The following is a 16,092-nucleotide window of genomic DNA, read 5'->3' on the forward strand; positions in this document are numbered from 1 at the left end:
ACATATTGGAGAAGACACTTTATCCACCTGAGCCTCAGTTTCTTTACATACGACATACAGATAGCAATCCCTATTTTACAAACTAGAGTTCACAAAAAAAGAAATAGTACTTAATATGTAAAATGCTTAATAATCAAATGCTGATTCTGCCTTTCTGATCCCAGCTACCCTAGCATTGATGTTTCCAGAGAGGCTAGGTTTTGCCAGAGTAGAGGAGTACATCTAGAAGTATTCTTAGAACATTTTGTGACAAATAAGAGTAGCAATGAAAGTCTCAAAGGGTCTGAGCTTGGGGACAAAGAAAATTTCCAGGGATAGGAGGTACCATCCCTTAAAACAGCCTGCTCTACCATCAGATAATATTAGAACTTTATCACAGATGCTTATTCTTCAGAAATTCTGCCAATAAAAATACATCAAATGGGTACATAGTGGAAAATGCCACATAGTATTTAAGAACCAGTCTTAGCCCTGAATCTAAATCCTACTTCTGACATTTATTAGCAATAGCTAGGTTAGCCTTCTTCCGTGACTAAATTCCCTCATGAGTTTAATGGGATCATACGATATAAAACACAGGAAAACTGTAAGGATGAAATGTGCTGTTTCCTGGTAAGGATGTCATAAATGATAATTATGTTCCATTCATTCAGCAAAATGTTTTGGTGATCTTAACAACTGTTGATGCATGAAGGTATATAGGATGCAGCCACGGCCTTCTGAGCCATGAGGGTCTTGCTTCCCTCAGGGTAACATGTTTGGAAGATAGAGGAGGCTTTGCTCTTTGCAGCAGCAATTTTATGGCATTGTCACCACCAAGTGGCTTCTTTGTGAGAACTACAAATTCTACTGGAAAGACCAAGGCAGGTTTAGGTACTTTCTAGTTCTGTAGACTTTTTCGTCCATCTATGTGATCCTTAATATTGGACACGTTGTTTTGGTTAGTTAGGAGTACCAATTTGAGAACCAGAAACACAGATTTGAACCCCAGCTCTGCCAAACACAAGGGGGGAGACCTATGCCTAGATATTTCATGCTCCATGAAATGGATGGTGTAGCAATATCTACTTTTTTTTTTATTTAGTCAATGCCGTTGAGATATTTATAGATTTCACCCATTTTAAGTTGAGGTGGATGAGTTTTGACAAATGAATACCCGTGTACAAAATTTGTGACATAATTTTCCTAATTATCTTTTTTTTAAAAAAATTGTTTTCTAGTTTCATTTGATTGTGGACATATTATCTGATCAATTTCAGTCCTTTGAAATTGGGTGAGTTTTTTTAATAGCCTGGTATTGGGTGAGAATTCTTTTTAATAGCTTGGTTTTTGGTCAGATTTTGTAAATGTTTAGAATGTGATTGCCAAGAAATACTATTCTTTGGTTATTGAGTAATGAGACAGGTAAAGAGTTAAGAAGAATAAGTTTGTGAGTTAACAGGAACAAGCTTAAAAATTAATCGCTGGGCTCTGAATCCCCTGGCTAGCTGTGGGAACAGAATGGTTCCCAGGGGAAACCAACTATAATGGCAGCCCTCCTGCAGGCTGATAAGCACCCTGGACCCTGGATAGAAAAATATAAAACCCCAGCTAAACAGAAACCTGCTGCAGCTGTCTACTCTAAACTCTGTCCCAGGCAACTCCTCTGCCCGTGTTTCCTTTCTTATATAAATTTTCTGACTTCTACCCCTTTGCACCTTGTCAATTCTTTCACAACCTGTGAGCAACCATGACATTGAGTACAACATTTTATGGAGGCAAATTAATTCTACTTTTTAATCGCATTGTTCAAATGATCAACAGTCAATGGTTGTTTTTTGTTTGTTTTGTTTTGTTTATATGGTAATTTGTACTATGCAACTTGGTTGAGGTGGAGCTGCATTTCCCAGGAGTCTTTTCCTCTATGGTGTCAGGTTAGATTTGCAAAATGGGCAGACAGAAGTGAAGCAGCACTTCTTTCTCTCTGAAGGCCTTTGAGGCCACTTATGGTGAAGGACACACAGAAAGGCATCCATCCAGTGGGCTCAAGCTTGCTCTCACTCTTTTCCACTCCAAGTCTGAATTCCTGACCAGAAGTGACCCCAAGCCCATACATGAGGCTTCGCTGCAAAGTCTCAGAAGTGGTAGCTACACAGAAGTGACAGCTTCCATAGACTTCTTCACCAGCCTGCCTTCCCAATCTCATGCCAGCACTTGGATAGCTGTACGTGCTCCAATTTGTCCACCTATGGCCGTGTTTCAGGAGAGCCGAATGGTGTCTTTTCTCCAAATCTCCCTTCCTGACCTTTACTTCCCACTTCCTTCCACAATTTCGAAAGGCCTATTTTCTGTAACAAATCCTTTATTCTACAACATTTTGCTATCCTGATTAAATTCTATGTAAGAATCTATTTGTTCTTTCAAATACAGTAACACCTTGGTTTCCGAGCATAATTCATTCTGGAAACAAACTACTCGTATTGCAAGACATTGCTTGTTTACCACCTTAAAATGTATTAGAAATGTTTGCTCGTCTTACAGAACACTTGCAATACACGTTACTTGCAATTCAGTTTTCCTTTACTTAGAATGTGATGCTTTCACCTTAATTTCTGGCCAGTATGCATTTTTCTTGAATATGCTGATAAAAGCAAGTACATTTTATCTTATCCTGCCCCCACTTCTTTTTAATTAAGTAGAAATTACAGGTCTAGGACTTTTAGGGTACATGATTTAAACTACTTCTGCATACTGCAGAATTAGAGCAATTCTACAGATTGGAGTCTACATGACTTGACATACTTCCCTAATGGGTTGGAACGATAAATGAATGTTTGAGAGTTATTACAAACAATGCTCTAGGTTAGGGAATTTGGCATTTTTATGAAATAGTCATCAGTCTTATACTCCCCAAAGGTAACCCTGAAGCTTTTTTTTTTTAAAGCTCCTTTCCCAAAGACTCTGTTCCCAGAGATCTAGGGACATTCATTTCTCACAAGTAGCCCAGATTATTCCCATGAAGGTGGTTGTGGATTTCTTTAGGGGAAAGATGGGACTAGAAGAAAATTCAGAAAATATCTCAACATACTAGTTACTTCCTTGGGACTTTATATTCACCTGTATCACCTCCCAAAGTAGAAAAAAATAATGAGGCAAAACAATAAAAACTACCAACATCTCCAAATTTTCTGGACCATCTGACCTCTTATTTCAAGAAATTTAGATCTCTATATATGATAAATGTAATTTCATGAATTAAACATGTTACATGTAATGCATATTAATGTTCCTAAACAAAAAAGGATTTAAAAACCTTTTAGATACAGAGAACAAACTGATGGTTGCTAGATGGGAGAGAGGTGTGGGTTTGGTGAGAAAGGTGAGTGGATTAGGAAGTCCAAATTGATAGTTACAAAATAATCATGGGGATGTGAAATACAGTATGGGGAATATAATCAATAATGTGTGCAGTATGGGAAATATAATCTGTAATATTGTAAAGGCTATGTAGGGTGTCAGATGGGTACTAGACTTATTGGGGGGATCATTTCATAGATTATATAAATGCTTAACCACTGCACTGAACACCTGAAATTAATATAAAATTGAAAAAAACAACAACAACCCAAAAAACAACACAAATGAGTCATGGGTATGTAAGGTACAGCATAGTCAATATAGTCAATAATACTATGATAAGGGGCTGGCTGAGTGGCTCAGTTGGTTAAGAGCTTGCTCAAAAGTGCAACTCTGAGCAACAGGGTTGCTGGTTCAATTCCCGGCCCAAGCTGAGCTGCTGCTGAGTTGCCAACAGGTGGCAGGATGGCTCGGCTTAAATAATAATAATAATAATAATAATAATAATAATAATAATAATAATACTATGATAATGTTGTACAGTGTCAGATGGTTGCTAGACTTATGGTGATCAGTTCTTTAGGTATATAAGTGTTGAATAACTATTGTGCACACCTGAGAAATATTGTACGTTAGCTATATTTTAATAAAACAATCTTAAAATAAACCTCTTTGAGCACTCAAATTCAGAAAAATTATATCAACATTTTATTGTAAAAACAACTAGAGTTCATGTGAAAATATAGTTTAAAATTAATATTACTTTATTCACTGCATGAATTTAAATCTCTTGAGATTCATGTTACTTAAGAGCAGCTTTCCCTGCAAACCTGCAAACCCACCTCCTCGCGCGCATGCGTGAACACGCGCACACTCACACGCCCTCTTTCTCTCCTACACACACTCACACACACACACTCATACACGGAAGAAAGAAAGAAAAGAAAACGCAGAACTTATTTCCTTGGTTAACAGCATGGCATACAATCACTCATAGGAACGATGTACCGAGTCAAACATTTTTTGGGGAGGAAAGCAGGTATCTCACGCAATTGAACCACGCTATTCTTTTTAATATCCTCATGAATTTTTACATAATGCTGGAAAAACTGAAATACTTTTATTACACATAAAATAGAAGAGTAATAATTTGTCTAGCAAAGGATCAATATAATACTTATAATGAATAATGGTAGCAAACTTCTAAGCCTGGCCGGTGGTGCTTCTTGCAACACTATTTTCCTTAATAACATTATTTGATACGATAACAACTCATTAAAAAACAAATAGTTTTTTTTCAAAACAATAGACTCCTCTTTTGAATGAGCAGTACAAATTCCTCACCTTCAACTGGAGTCCATCAATAGGGAGCCAGGGCTACACATAACATTCATCACTATAAAATCACTTTGGGATCCGTTTTACTTATGACACAGTAGCTTCCAACTTGAAATCTCTGGCTTTTCTCTCACCCTCATTAGATGGCTTAGGAAAGAGACATCCCTCTTATCCCCCCACGGCTGCACGATGCTGCCTCACACCTTTATCGCCATGGAAATATGCACAGGTTTCTAAGGTGAGAGCTCTTTTATCTCCGTCCTCTGTCCCTTCTCTTCTTTATCATTGGCTTGCCTTTTTTTCCTTGATAACTTGCTTCATGGCTTAGATAAAAGAATGCTAAATCCAGGAGGAGTCATGAGATGCTGCAAAAATAAGACCGCATTCCACTTAATTAAGATATTTTCTTTTTGATGGATTCCTCGAAAATAAATGTTTTGAAGTGGATTCTGCTTCTTGTGTTCAAAGAAAAACTGACGAAGGCAAGGATTAGAGATGACATTTGCAAAGAGTTATGTATTTTTGGGCTTTTGCACTTAAAATTATTTAAAAAAAAACAACCTGAAATGCTTCCTGAACATTTCTGAAAAAAAAAACCACAAAAAAAACCCTATGGTTTTAATTGGATGATAGAAACATCTGCCATGCTGACAGCTATCAACTTACACGTGGTCAGTGCTCTTAATTCAGCCCTCTCATAATAATCAATGGGTTTAATTAGATAAGGCAAATCTATCTGGGTCGATTTGGCTTCGGATTTTGGCAAGCTTTTAGGAAAGTGATGAATACTTGTATTTCATTTTAAAATCTGTGAAATAAGGGGAAAAATCTTGGTAGAAAATTGAAACATAAACACAAGGTATTTATTGATAATATTTTAAAAGGAGACTATCTACCAATCATAGGAACTATTAACTGATCTTAAAAACTATTTTCTCTCTTATTCTCTCCATACATCCTAGAAATCGGACGTTTGAGTTGGTTTAGATTGTAGTGTACAGAAGATTGTATTTTCTTACAATCTAGCTCTATAAATACTGTTAGTCTAAACAAATTAACAGCTCTAAGAAACCAATTTCCACACTCATTTTTGTTAGCACCCAGGAAGAAAGCAATATGAGCAGTGCACGATGTGCAATATTGTAATAACACCAAGTTTGATTTAACAAGTCAAAGATACTGCATTGGTGGCTTATTTCATAGTAATACTGATAGGTTTGCTCAACCAAGAAATATATCTCCTCCACAGGTGAAATCATGCTTCAATAATGAAATCATTCCAAATTACACAAAGATATTCATAAAATTTACCCAGTGGAGGGCAAATCATTACTGCCAATATTGGGGAAACTGTCTCATGGTTTTAGAAAATTCATAATCTTCAGTTCTTAATACTGATAATGCCACAAAAATATATTAGCATCAAATAATGAAACACTTCAAAAAAAATCTTGTGATAAAGTTTCTTCTTTCATGTGCAATTAAAAACACTCTTCTTTTGGAACTGAACTGTAATTTGAAACTAGAGATTCGAATAATATATAATTGACGTGTATCTCTCACTCTATAGTGTTAAAAATATAAATGAAGCAATTTTTTAAGGGAAAGAACAGGAACTAGTGTACATGTGGCATAGGACTAAGTATGAGAGAAACTAGTCAACAAAAATTTTTTTCAATTAGCTATCAAATCTACCACCTTCTTCTTACTTAGTTGATCCATTTTTGGTATTAAACTCTTGATGTTAAACTGCCAATTTCTCTAAAGCCGGCTCACGTTTGAGATTTTACATCACATCAAATCAACCACCACAATACCACTTGTGTGTCAAAGGCATAGGGACAAGGCACTGAGTACGTATGAAGGGATGAATCACAGAAAAGATTGTAAACTCATTAAAAGATTTGAGATGGCTTTAAACAAAGAGATTAAATTTCATAAAGAACTTGTACCTAACTTATACAAATAGATAATGCTCTAACAGGTTTCATAATGTAAAACAGGCATTGTAGAAGACAAGTAATTTCTTAAGATAATTCAAAGACTTTTTTTATATTAAGATCAATAAATTGATCAATATACATTGTCTTGCATTCCTTAACTACTAAAAAGAGACATTTACTATTCTATAATATCTTTCATTTATGTGAAGACCTTCAGCAATCTAATAACTTAATGTTCTTTTCCAGACAAGACAATCTAGTTTTGAAACTACTGTCACCAAAATGTTATCTTTAAATTGTTGACTTGGTCTTTTGTTGAAATCCAAGCATTTGAAACCCAAAGTCTCTTGAAAAATCAATTCTGCATTTACCCGGAAGGACCACCTGGAATTCTGACAGAAGTTTAATTTATTCAGGACAATTTCAGAAACACACCGTCGCTATGAGATTTACCCAATATTTTTAATATGGGCGTTTTCTTATGTCATCTGATTTTGTTTTTTCATTTGTGTAGTGTAAAATGGCAGAATAAAGTGACTCATTAGGCTCGTTCGCTTCTTTACTTTTTGTCCCAACACTTTTCTTGATGGAAAAGAGATATAAAACAACCCACTCAAAGACCATGAAAATGTGCAGATGCACTGGAAGGTGATGGGACAGCACAGGTCCAGTGCATCTGCAACATTCGATGATTTTCCAATATTCTGATTCCACATGCACTTTGAACAATCATTTACAGAATCCCAGGAATCAACATCTAGGGAGGACCCAGCCAATGGAGCACACAAGTGGTACACTTCCAACCTCAAAGTTGGCCTCTATAAAAGTGTACAAAAACTCTGAGTTAAGAAAAAGAAGAAGGGATAAAATGGACACATGGCTTCTGGCCTCCGGCCCCAACCCAGGGAAAACCGTGAAGCCAGACAGGCAACCAGCTGTTTGCTCATTATGGCGACTAGATGGTTGATTTAGCCAGCTGTACTTTGTTTTCCTGAATCATGACTTCCTTGGCAAATTCATTAGCATCCATTTGCAGGTTCTCTTTTAATTTGTTAAGCTCAAAGTCATGGAGAATCTTGACAGTCATTAACTTCTCTCGCTTGATTCTCTCCTGAACGTCTTTTGGAACATCAGGGATCATCCAGGCCAACAAAAATTTAACTAAGAACACAATGTGCTGCAGGAGACATAACAACAAAGTCAGAGGCATGGTGAGAATTGCCAAACGGTCAGCAAGCAGTTCTTTCAAATCATTTCATTCATTCAGTGAAATGTGCTCAACACAGGAGGTACAAGGAAAGGAAAATATAGGGTCCCTGTCCTGGAACTTTCCTACAGAGACCAACCAATTTTAAATCAATAAATATATACGACGATATGTAATATAGGAATTCCAGTTGAACACAGTTATTGAAATACACTCTTTATGCTCCCTCCTGAAAATCTAATAAAATATTTGCAAAGGAATTTTTAAAGAATGGTATAACTCACAAAGACAAAAAGCAAAGGAAGGGAATAGCGATAACAGACTCAAAAATGTAAAGAAAGGTGGCACTTAAACTTGCAATTGATGAAACGGTGAGGGTGGAAACCAACAAGACAAAAACCAATTTTGTTTCAGATCATCAGAAAAGCTCAGGAAAGAAGGTATTAAGGACCCTGAAGGCGTAAGTGTGGATGAAGTTGATAACAAGAGAACTAGCTAAAAACGTGTATAAAAAGCAGTTGAATTTTCAGAACCTCTCTCCCATCTGTACCCAGGTTTTACTTCTCTCCATCCCCACCCTGGAAACAACTGACATTAAAACAGAACCTGTGGACTCGGAAGCACTAGAGATGGTGAAGGATGGAGACGTGGCCCATATTGAAAACTGGGCAACTAGGTGAAATTCAGCCGACTGAATTCTGAGATCCCTAGTCCCTTCTGCCTTGCTCAGCTCTCAGAAAATAGGCAGCCATGAAACAGTTCGACAGGCAGGAGGTTGAAGGATTTTTCCCTGGGGAAAATAGTCTGTGAGATTAGAACTATAGATATCAAAATTTTGTAGGTCTCAAATGAAAATGTCCCATCTCTACCTTATCACACTACAGTGAAACTCACCAAGCAGCATTCCTCATGTATACGCACAAAGCTTATAATTAGCTTTCATTGCTTCACTCTTAAATATAAGCTGATGGCTAAGAACCATCATCTGAATAAGTAAAAAAGTACCTAACATGAAAGAAAGAGATTGAAACACAAAAACAGGAACAGAGAAAACAGAGACAAAGAGAGCCAAGGAACAGTAAAACAGGAAAAAAAACCAAAGATATAAATCTCTCTGTTTGTAGAAGAGAATATAAATGATAATTAAATTTTCAAAAGAGGAAGTATAACATCTGAATAATAGAAGTTCCAGAAAGATACAACAGAGAATAGAAGGAAATTATTGGAGAAAGAATACAAGCAAGTTTTCTCAACTTGAAGGGTAAGTATGTTTTCAGATCTGCAGGGTTTAGTGAGGGTTCAGAACAATCAATATTGACCAATATAGAGGAACTGCCTTGTGAAGTTTCATAAAAGAAAGACTAGTGAGAGAACTCTCAAGGATTATTGGTATATAAAAGATCATAAACAAAGACTGGGGAATTAGCATGGTATTGCATTTTATAACAACACTGGAAGCTGACAGAAAATAGGGGAATGTCTTAAAAAATTTTAAGAATACATAAATAAAGTTGGTAGAAAATTTTTCAGGTGAAAATGACTATCAATCTTGAATTGTATACCAATTAATCATCTATAAGGAAAGAAAAGACATTTTCAATATTCAAGATCTCAAAAATTGATCACCCATATTTTCCTCAGAAAATTACTGAAAGATGAGCTTCCTTAAAATAAGCTAGCAATCCAAGAATGGGAGAAACATAGATTACAGGGAAAAAAAAGGGTTTGGTACAAGAGAAGGTGAAGAGAAATCTCAGAATGATGGTGAATCAGAGCCTGGGATGATTAAACAATTAATAAGAATAATAAATAAACAAAAACAAAACATCAAAATATTCCTAGAGCAATTTACCAGACTGAAAGGTGATCTAAACTTCTGATGAAAAATGTGAGAACAAAAGAGTGATAAATTCACAAAGAACTGAGAGAGAGAGAGATGAAAAACATGGGGAGGAATATTACATAAGACTGCTCTCTTTTTCATCATGTAGAATTATTTGACTTTTTAAATTAGTTACATGTATAACCTTGATAAAAATAAAATAAGTTAAACAAAAATGGATTGGAATTTGTATGTGCTTGCATAGACTTGTCTATTATCAGGCATTACTGTAGAGGAAAAAAGTGCCTTCCATTGATTTATCTCTTCCTAATTGGCCTAATCATGTCTTATGATTTGTAGCATTCAATTTGCAGCTTACTCAAATACCACCTCTGTATTAATTCTTTTATTGCATGTCTTACATCCATAATTGTACTAGATATTCCACAAGGAAGGGAACCTAATATAGTGGACAGAGCAGAGGCTTGGGAGTGAGGCTTCTGGCGTTAAAACCCAGTTCTAATATTAGTGGATTATCATTAAACCAAATACCTAATTTTTCTGAGTCTCAGATTCATTTTTTTCAAGGGTGAGTCATAAAGTCTAACTTACAAGGTTATTATGATAGCCCCTGGAGCCAGTACATAATAGATAGTCAGTAAAATCAGTGGGTCCTCTGTCCTTTTCCTGATCACCAGGAATGAGGCAATATTTGTTCTTTTTTGTCCCCTTGATATCCTCAACAATAGTAAGTGTAAAAGAGGCAATCCATTGTATTGAAAATATCCTTAAGTACTTTGTATGACAACAATTACGGTGAAAACAATCTGAGATACTGTTAATTTTCTGTTGAGCAGATGCCTTTAGAAATATATGGCTAAAGGGAGACAAACTGGAATGAAACTTAGGAAAGGCTTACTTCCATAACTATGATGAAGGTCATCTTGGCAGCAAGGACGTGCCAGTACTGCATATTATGAGCGTACTTCTGATCGTGATTAGGGGGATATCTGTAATCTCTATACCTGAAAAGTAGAAATGAGGAAAATTAGCTGTAGCTTCAAACAGACCTAGCATAAATTCTTATTATTCCTCTTAAGAGTTGACAACAAAGGTCAAGTCACAGTAAGATAATGACTATTATGAAACATTTATCTTTCCTGTATAGATAAAAATCATGGCCAAATGTAGCTTATGCATAGTGTAGATGTAGCAGGAGACACCAGGGAAACCTCTCCTGCCCTTCAAAGATGAATTTTGCCATCTCCATTCCCTCCCTTCTTACTCCTTACCACAATTAGTTCTACCCATCACCCCAGGGTAACGAATTGTGTCCTGTCATTAAATTGAAGGAATGTTTTTAAGCCTCACTTTATTTGATCTTTCAAGACTAGAACTCGATATTGTTGAACATTTCTATTCTCTTGGCTTATCTGACATGGCATTGTTTTTGTTTTCCTTACTGTCCTTCTGGAGTTTTCCTAGTGCTCAACTTTGTAAGCTCGTTATTTTTTACAAAGTTGTTAGACATTGAAGTTCTTCAATGCTTTAGTCTAGTCAGGAAGTGATGACACCAAGAAAGGTGGCACAAGTGTCCATGCTCTTTCTAAAGACTATGCTGATGCCTCCATATGCAAATACGCACTATTAACAAGTCTTCTGTCTACCTGTGTTGTCACATTCTGCTTCATTGTTAGAATCTAAGATGAAGCAGTTGGTTTAAGATTTAAGTAAAGGGACTTTGATGTTCTATCTATCTATCATCTATCTACCTATGCAATAAAATATAATAAAATAATTATATACATATTCTATAAGTATTATATACATATATTCTTTAAAACCTAGAGTGAAAAGATCCTCTCACAATACATGAGACATTAAGTGTAGAAACAGTAGGTTCACAAATCTATTTTCACACACTCCCTGTATGGAAGAAACCCTTCAAGTGGGATGGATGGTGAAGTAATCATATTTTTACTTCTTTCTCACTCTATCTTTTCTTGAGGACTTATAGTTAAATTCAAGTAGGTTAAATGCATATAGAATACAATCATGCTGTATGATCTATAGATATTACAACTTGGGATCAATGGGCACGTTTTGGTGAGAAATCTTTCAATAAATTTAGGAAATAAGAAACAATTCAAAGTGATATTATTTACCCATACTATTCTCTTACTTTGGGATGTTTGACTTTTCCAAATCAGAATCATACAATGTATAAATTGTAGAACTGATGCACTTTATTTACCCAGGATTTTTATTACCCTGAGGAAATTCTTTACATTGTAAGGCATGAAGGAAATTAAGAACTTAAGTAGTACGTTTAAAGGGCAAAATTTAAACCTAAGAAAACAAGGGAACCTGCAAGTGGTGAAGTCTCGTCTCTCCGAAGGCGCGGTGTGGTTTGGTAAGTCAGCTATGAGGAATACGGACAGGCTGTTATTGACGTATCCTTTCAGAGGCTCACTGGTATTTGTTGAGTAGGCATAGTAGTACACTAAGCGGGGAATGATGTCCGATGTAAATGCAACAATAAAAGCCTAAAGGACCAAGCAAGAGGGAGATTATGAGCTCACAAGCTAGTTTTAAAAACGTCTGATTTGTGTATCTCTTAGTTCCACGTGCGATATGGATGCAAAATGATTAAAATGCTACTATAAATCATGTTACTATATGAGTCTTTGGCCTAAAACATGAAATAGCTCATTTACAGCATACGACTGGTATTCTAAGAATTCATAGCTAGAAAGTGACTAAGTTGAAAATTGAACCTCCAAAAACCATGCTCTTTCCCCCATGCCTTTCTGTTTCTTAAATTTCTTATTGCTTCATCACAGTTGAGCGGTCTTTAACCAAATTCACTTGCCTAGACCAACTCCACAAGCTAGGATAGTGTGTGAGTATGTGAGTGTGTGAGTGTGTGGAAGGGAGTGTGTGTGTGTGTGTGTGTGTGTGTGTGTGGGTGGGGACATTGGTGGGGAGGGAATGGAGAGACAGACTATGAGCTGGTAAATTTCCCACAGTTCAGTGCAATTAATTTCAGTGTTTGATTTCATAGGAATGGAATTTCCCCATCCTTCCCTAAGCTCTATATAGTATAAATAACAGACAGATAAATCAATCTAAAACCATCTGGCTCTGCCATCTACATTTTCCACAGATTTTTAAAAACTTTTAATATTACTACCAGTCCATTCAGGTTGTCTATCACTTGCTGAATAAATTTTGGCAGTTTTTATTTTCTAAAAAAGTGACAATTTCAAATAGATTTTAAAATTTATTGGAATAAATATGTACATAGCAGTCTCTCAATTTTCTCACCTGTACCTTGTTACTCTTTTTTTCTTGTTTGAGATTTTTGGAGTTTTGCTCTTTTGTCTTTCCAATGAGCCAACTCTTGATTTACTTAACAATTATATTGTTTATGTTTGTTTTTTAATTTGATTATTCCTGATTATATCTTTATTAGTTCTTACTACTTTCTACTGATTAGTTTTACATGTTTCCTAGTTTTTAAGTTACATGCTCAGCTCATGATTTCCAGGCTTCTTTTTTAATAATAAAAGCATTTACAGTAAAACCTTTGATTGTGAATAGCTTGGTTTGCAATTGTTCCGCAAGAAAAGCAAACATTTCCGATACATTTTAACTTGGTAAATGAGCGATGTCTTGCAATATGAGTAGTTTGTTTCTGGAACAAATTATGCTCACAAACCAAGGCATTACTGTATTGCTATAAATTTTCTCTTCCTGTGATTTTAGCCAATTCCTACAAGTTTTTATTTTAATTAAGTGCTCTCCATAATTTTAATTTTATTTCCTCTTTATATAATAAAGTTGACTTAGAAGTGTGAATATTAAGTGGTTATTCGTTCTTTTTTTTTACTATCTTATTATCAACTTTAGTTTTCATACTATTATGTAGGTAAACATGCATTGTACAATTTCTGCTTTTGGGAACTGAGTTTTGTTTTCATTTTTTAATTTTTTAAGTGTTCCATAGACATAACATGTAAACATTGTGCATTTTCTGTTTGTAATATACAACTTTATGTACGAGTATAGTCAAGCTTTAATAGTATGATCCAAATCCTTTATACCATGTTTTGTTTCCTGTCCACTTTGTCACATGCTATGAAACCGTATCATGGTATGTTGATGAGGGTGACTTTACAATTTTACTTGCATTTCTAAGGGTTTACATGTCACAGATTTCTCTATGTTGTTTAGTGCACAAAAATTTAGGGATGTTTTATCTTTATAAACTCTCCCCACCCCCAAGGAAACAAAATAAAATACAGTCCCTGCACTGAAATAGGTCCACTTACATTACTGGCAACAGAAAGGACAGCCATTCCATAAAGAATGTCTTGCCAAACGCCTATGCTGTGAGCTTTAGCAGCGACAGGTCTCCTGTACTGAGTAGTAAGTTTCCAGGCATCCACTCGGATCTCGATGGCATTATTCAAGAGAGCAAGAAGAGGAGCCAAAGGAAAAGAGGCCACAAATAATGTCACAAATCCAAACTGGATAACTGTGTGGAAAAAAAGAAAAATTTGTAAGTTCATTCTCATGGAGGGGAAGTGGAGGAACATTCTGCCCAACTCTTGCCAGTTCCTTCATTTTGGAAGGATCTGCACCAGCAAAACACTCCAGGCCTCTTTCTATCTGCCCACTTCCTCCTCCCCATAAGAAGCAGAATGATTTATTTGCTTGATAGAATAAGAAGGAGAAACAGGGTATGCATAGCTCAGTTTCGTCCTTGCTGTTTCTCTTGAGATCTGCTTGTCTGAAGAAAGCATCTATTCTTGTTAGATAAGATATTCTTAAAACGTAGTCTTTTTTTTATAGGCTATGTTCAGGTCTATGCTGGTCTAGCCTTTACATTTGGTATTGCCACATTAGTGGGGTAATCAGGTTTTTCTGTCCTGCTACTCGATGTATTTTTTTGAGATCATGGATAATGACTGATTCATTTGCATGCTTCCAATAGCCATCCTGTGCTGGGTTTATAAAAGTACTCAACTACAAGCCTTATGAATGAATGTATTACTTAAGATTGAAGAAACAGACACATAAAAAGGCAGTACAAAACAAGATATCTGAGAATAAACCAGAAAATGAATATCTAAATCATCAGAAATATATATAAATTTCATGTGGGCGAAAGAAAGATACATTTTCTGGAATTTGGTATTTGCTAAAGTCCTGACCCTCTGTACTATCTTAGTATCTTTCTCAATAAGTTTTACTCTCTTTCCTCATTTAGACTTAACACCTGTGTAAGCTAGCTTCTCTCCCCATTTTTGTTCTTTTGTTTCCAACAATGTTTGGGATAAAAGAATCATCAAATGGTAGCTGGGCTTACCACGAGTGAAAAAAAAAAAAGAGATACAGGAATAGCTTTCCATTGAAGGAAGAAAGAGTCTTCCACTAGTCCTCTATTTTTAGATGAAACTCAAGTATGTCTGGATTTCAGCTTCTCTCCTAAAATTTTTTCATAAGAATCAGCTTTGTCATCTAAACCAAGTGAACAAACTGTCTCCTTTCTTACCTTCTTGATTGAACCAAGAGATAAAAAATTAAGAGGAAGCATTATGTAGAAACAGCTTGAATTTTCCTCCAGGTTCAGATTCAGATCTTTACCTAAAATCTTTGTGGAACATGGCAAATTAATTAACCTGTCCATGTTTCAGTATCCTCTAAAACAGCGGTTCTCAACCTGTGGGTCGCGACCCCTTTGGCAGTCGAACGACCCTTTCACAGGGGTCGCCTAAGACCATCGGAAAACAAAAAGATATTTACATTATGATTCATAACAGTAGCAAAATTACAGTTGTAGAGTAGCAACGAAAATAATTTTATGGTTGGGGGTCACCACCACATGAGGAACTGTATTAAGGGGTCGCGGCATTAGGAAGGTTGAGAGCCGCTGCTCTAAAATAAAATGTAGTGAATGACTACACTGTAGAATGTTTCAAGATTAGAGATAATATATATAAAACATCCAGAATAAATTAACTCTTAGCTGCATCTCAATAAATGATAGTTAATCTTATGAAATCTTGATTTTATCTTTTAATTTTAGTTATAATCTATGATGAATTTATATACAAATTCATTTGAAACTTACACAATTAGTTACAAAGAATTACAGCCTTATTGTCCCATAAAACAAGAACTACCTAATTTTATAGCCAGCTGTACAAAATAGGCTCCTTTCTATTTGTCATAAATTTACCTATTTCAAACCAGGTATCATATGCATGCATTACAGAGAATCATTAACAAACAGGTCTTCCCATTCATTCAATCATGATTTTATGGGCCTTAAGAATAAGTTTAAGAAATTGTCCTCCTTAATTCCACCCAAGAAGCAAAGAATGCCACTGAAAGGAAACACACCAGGAGTAGACTGTATAAGCAGTCCCCATCACTCT

General features: G+C 35.7%; 1 protein-coding gene across 1 annotated transcript in view; it reads right to left on the reverse strand.

Moving 5' to 3' along the window:
• Positions 1–4,077: 4,077 nt before the first annotated feature.
• ANO5 (anoctamin 5) overlaps positions 4,078–16,092 on the reverse strand; it is a 65,481-nt gene continuing 53,466 nt past the window's right edge. Inside the window, exons 16-19 of the mRNA XM_019651354.1 lie at positions 13,981–14,186; positions 12,014–12,192; positions 10,566–10,671; positions 4,078–7,794 (exon numbers count right to left, since the gene is read on the reverse strand). Of these exons, the coding sequence (XP_019506899.1) occupies positions 7,573–7,794; positions 10,566–10,671; positions 12,014–12,192; positions 13,981–14,186 (713 nt within the window). The 3' untranslated portion in view covers positions 4,078–7,572. The remainder of the gene's footprint in view (positions 7,795–10,565; positions 10,672–12,013; positions 12,193–13,980; positions 14,187–16,092) is intronic.

Source organism: Hipposideros armiger, unplaced genomic scaffold (assembly GCF_001890085.2).
Source record: "Hipposideros armiger isolate ML-2016 unplaced genomic scaffold, ASM189008v1 scaffold_159, whole genome shotgun sequence".
NCBI classification, from domain to species: domain Eukaryota; kingdom Metazoa; phylum Chordata; class Mammalia; order Chiroptera; family Hipposideridae; genus Hipposideros; species Hipposideros armiger.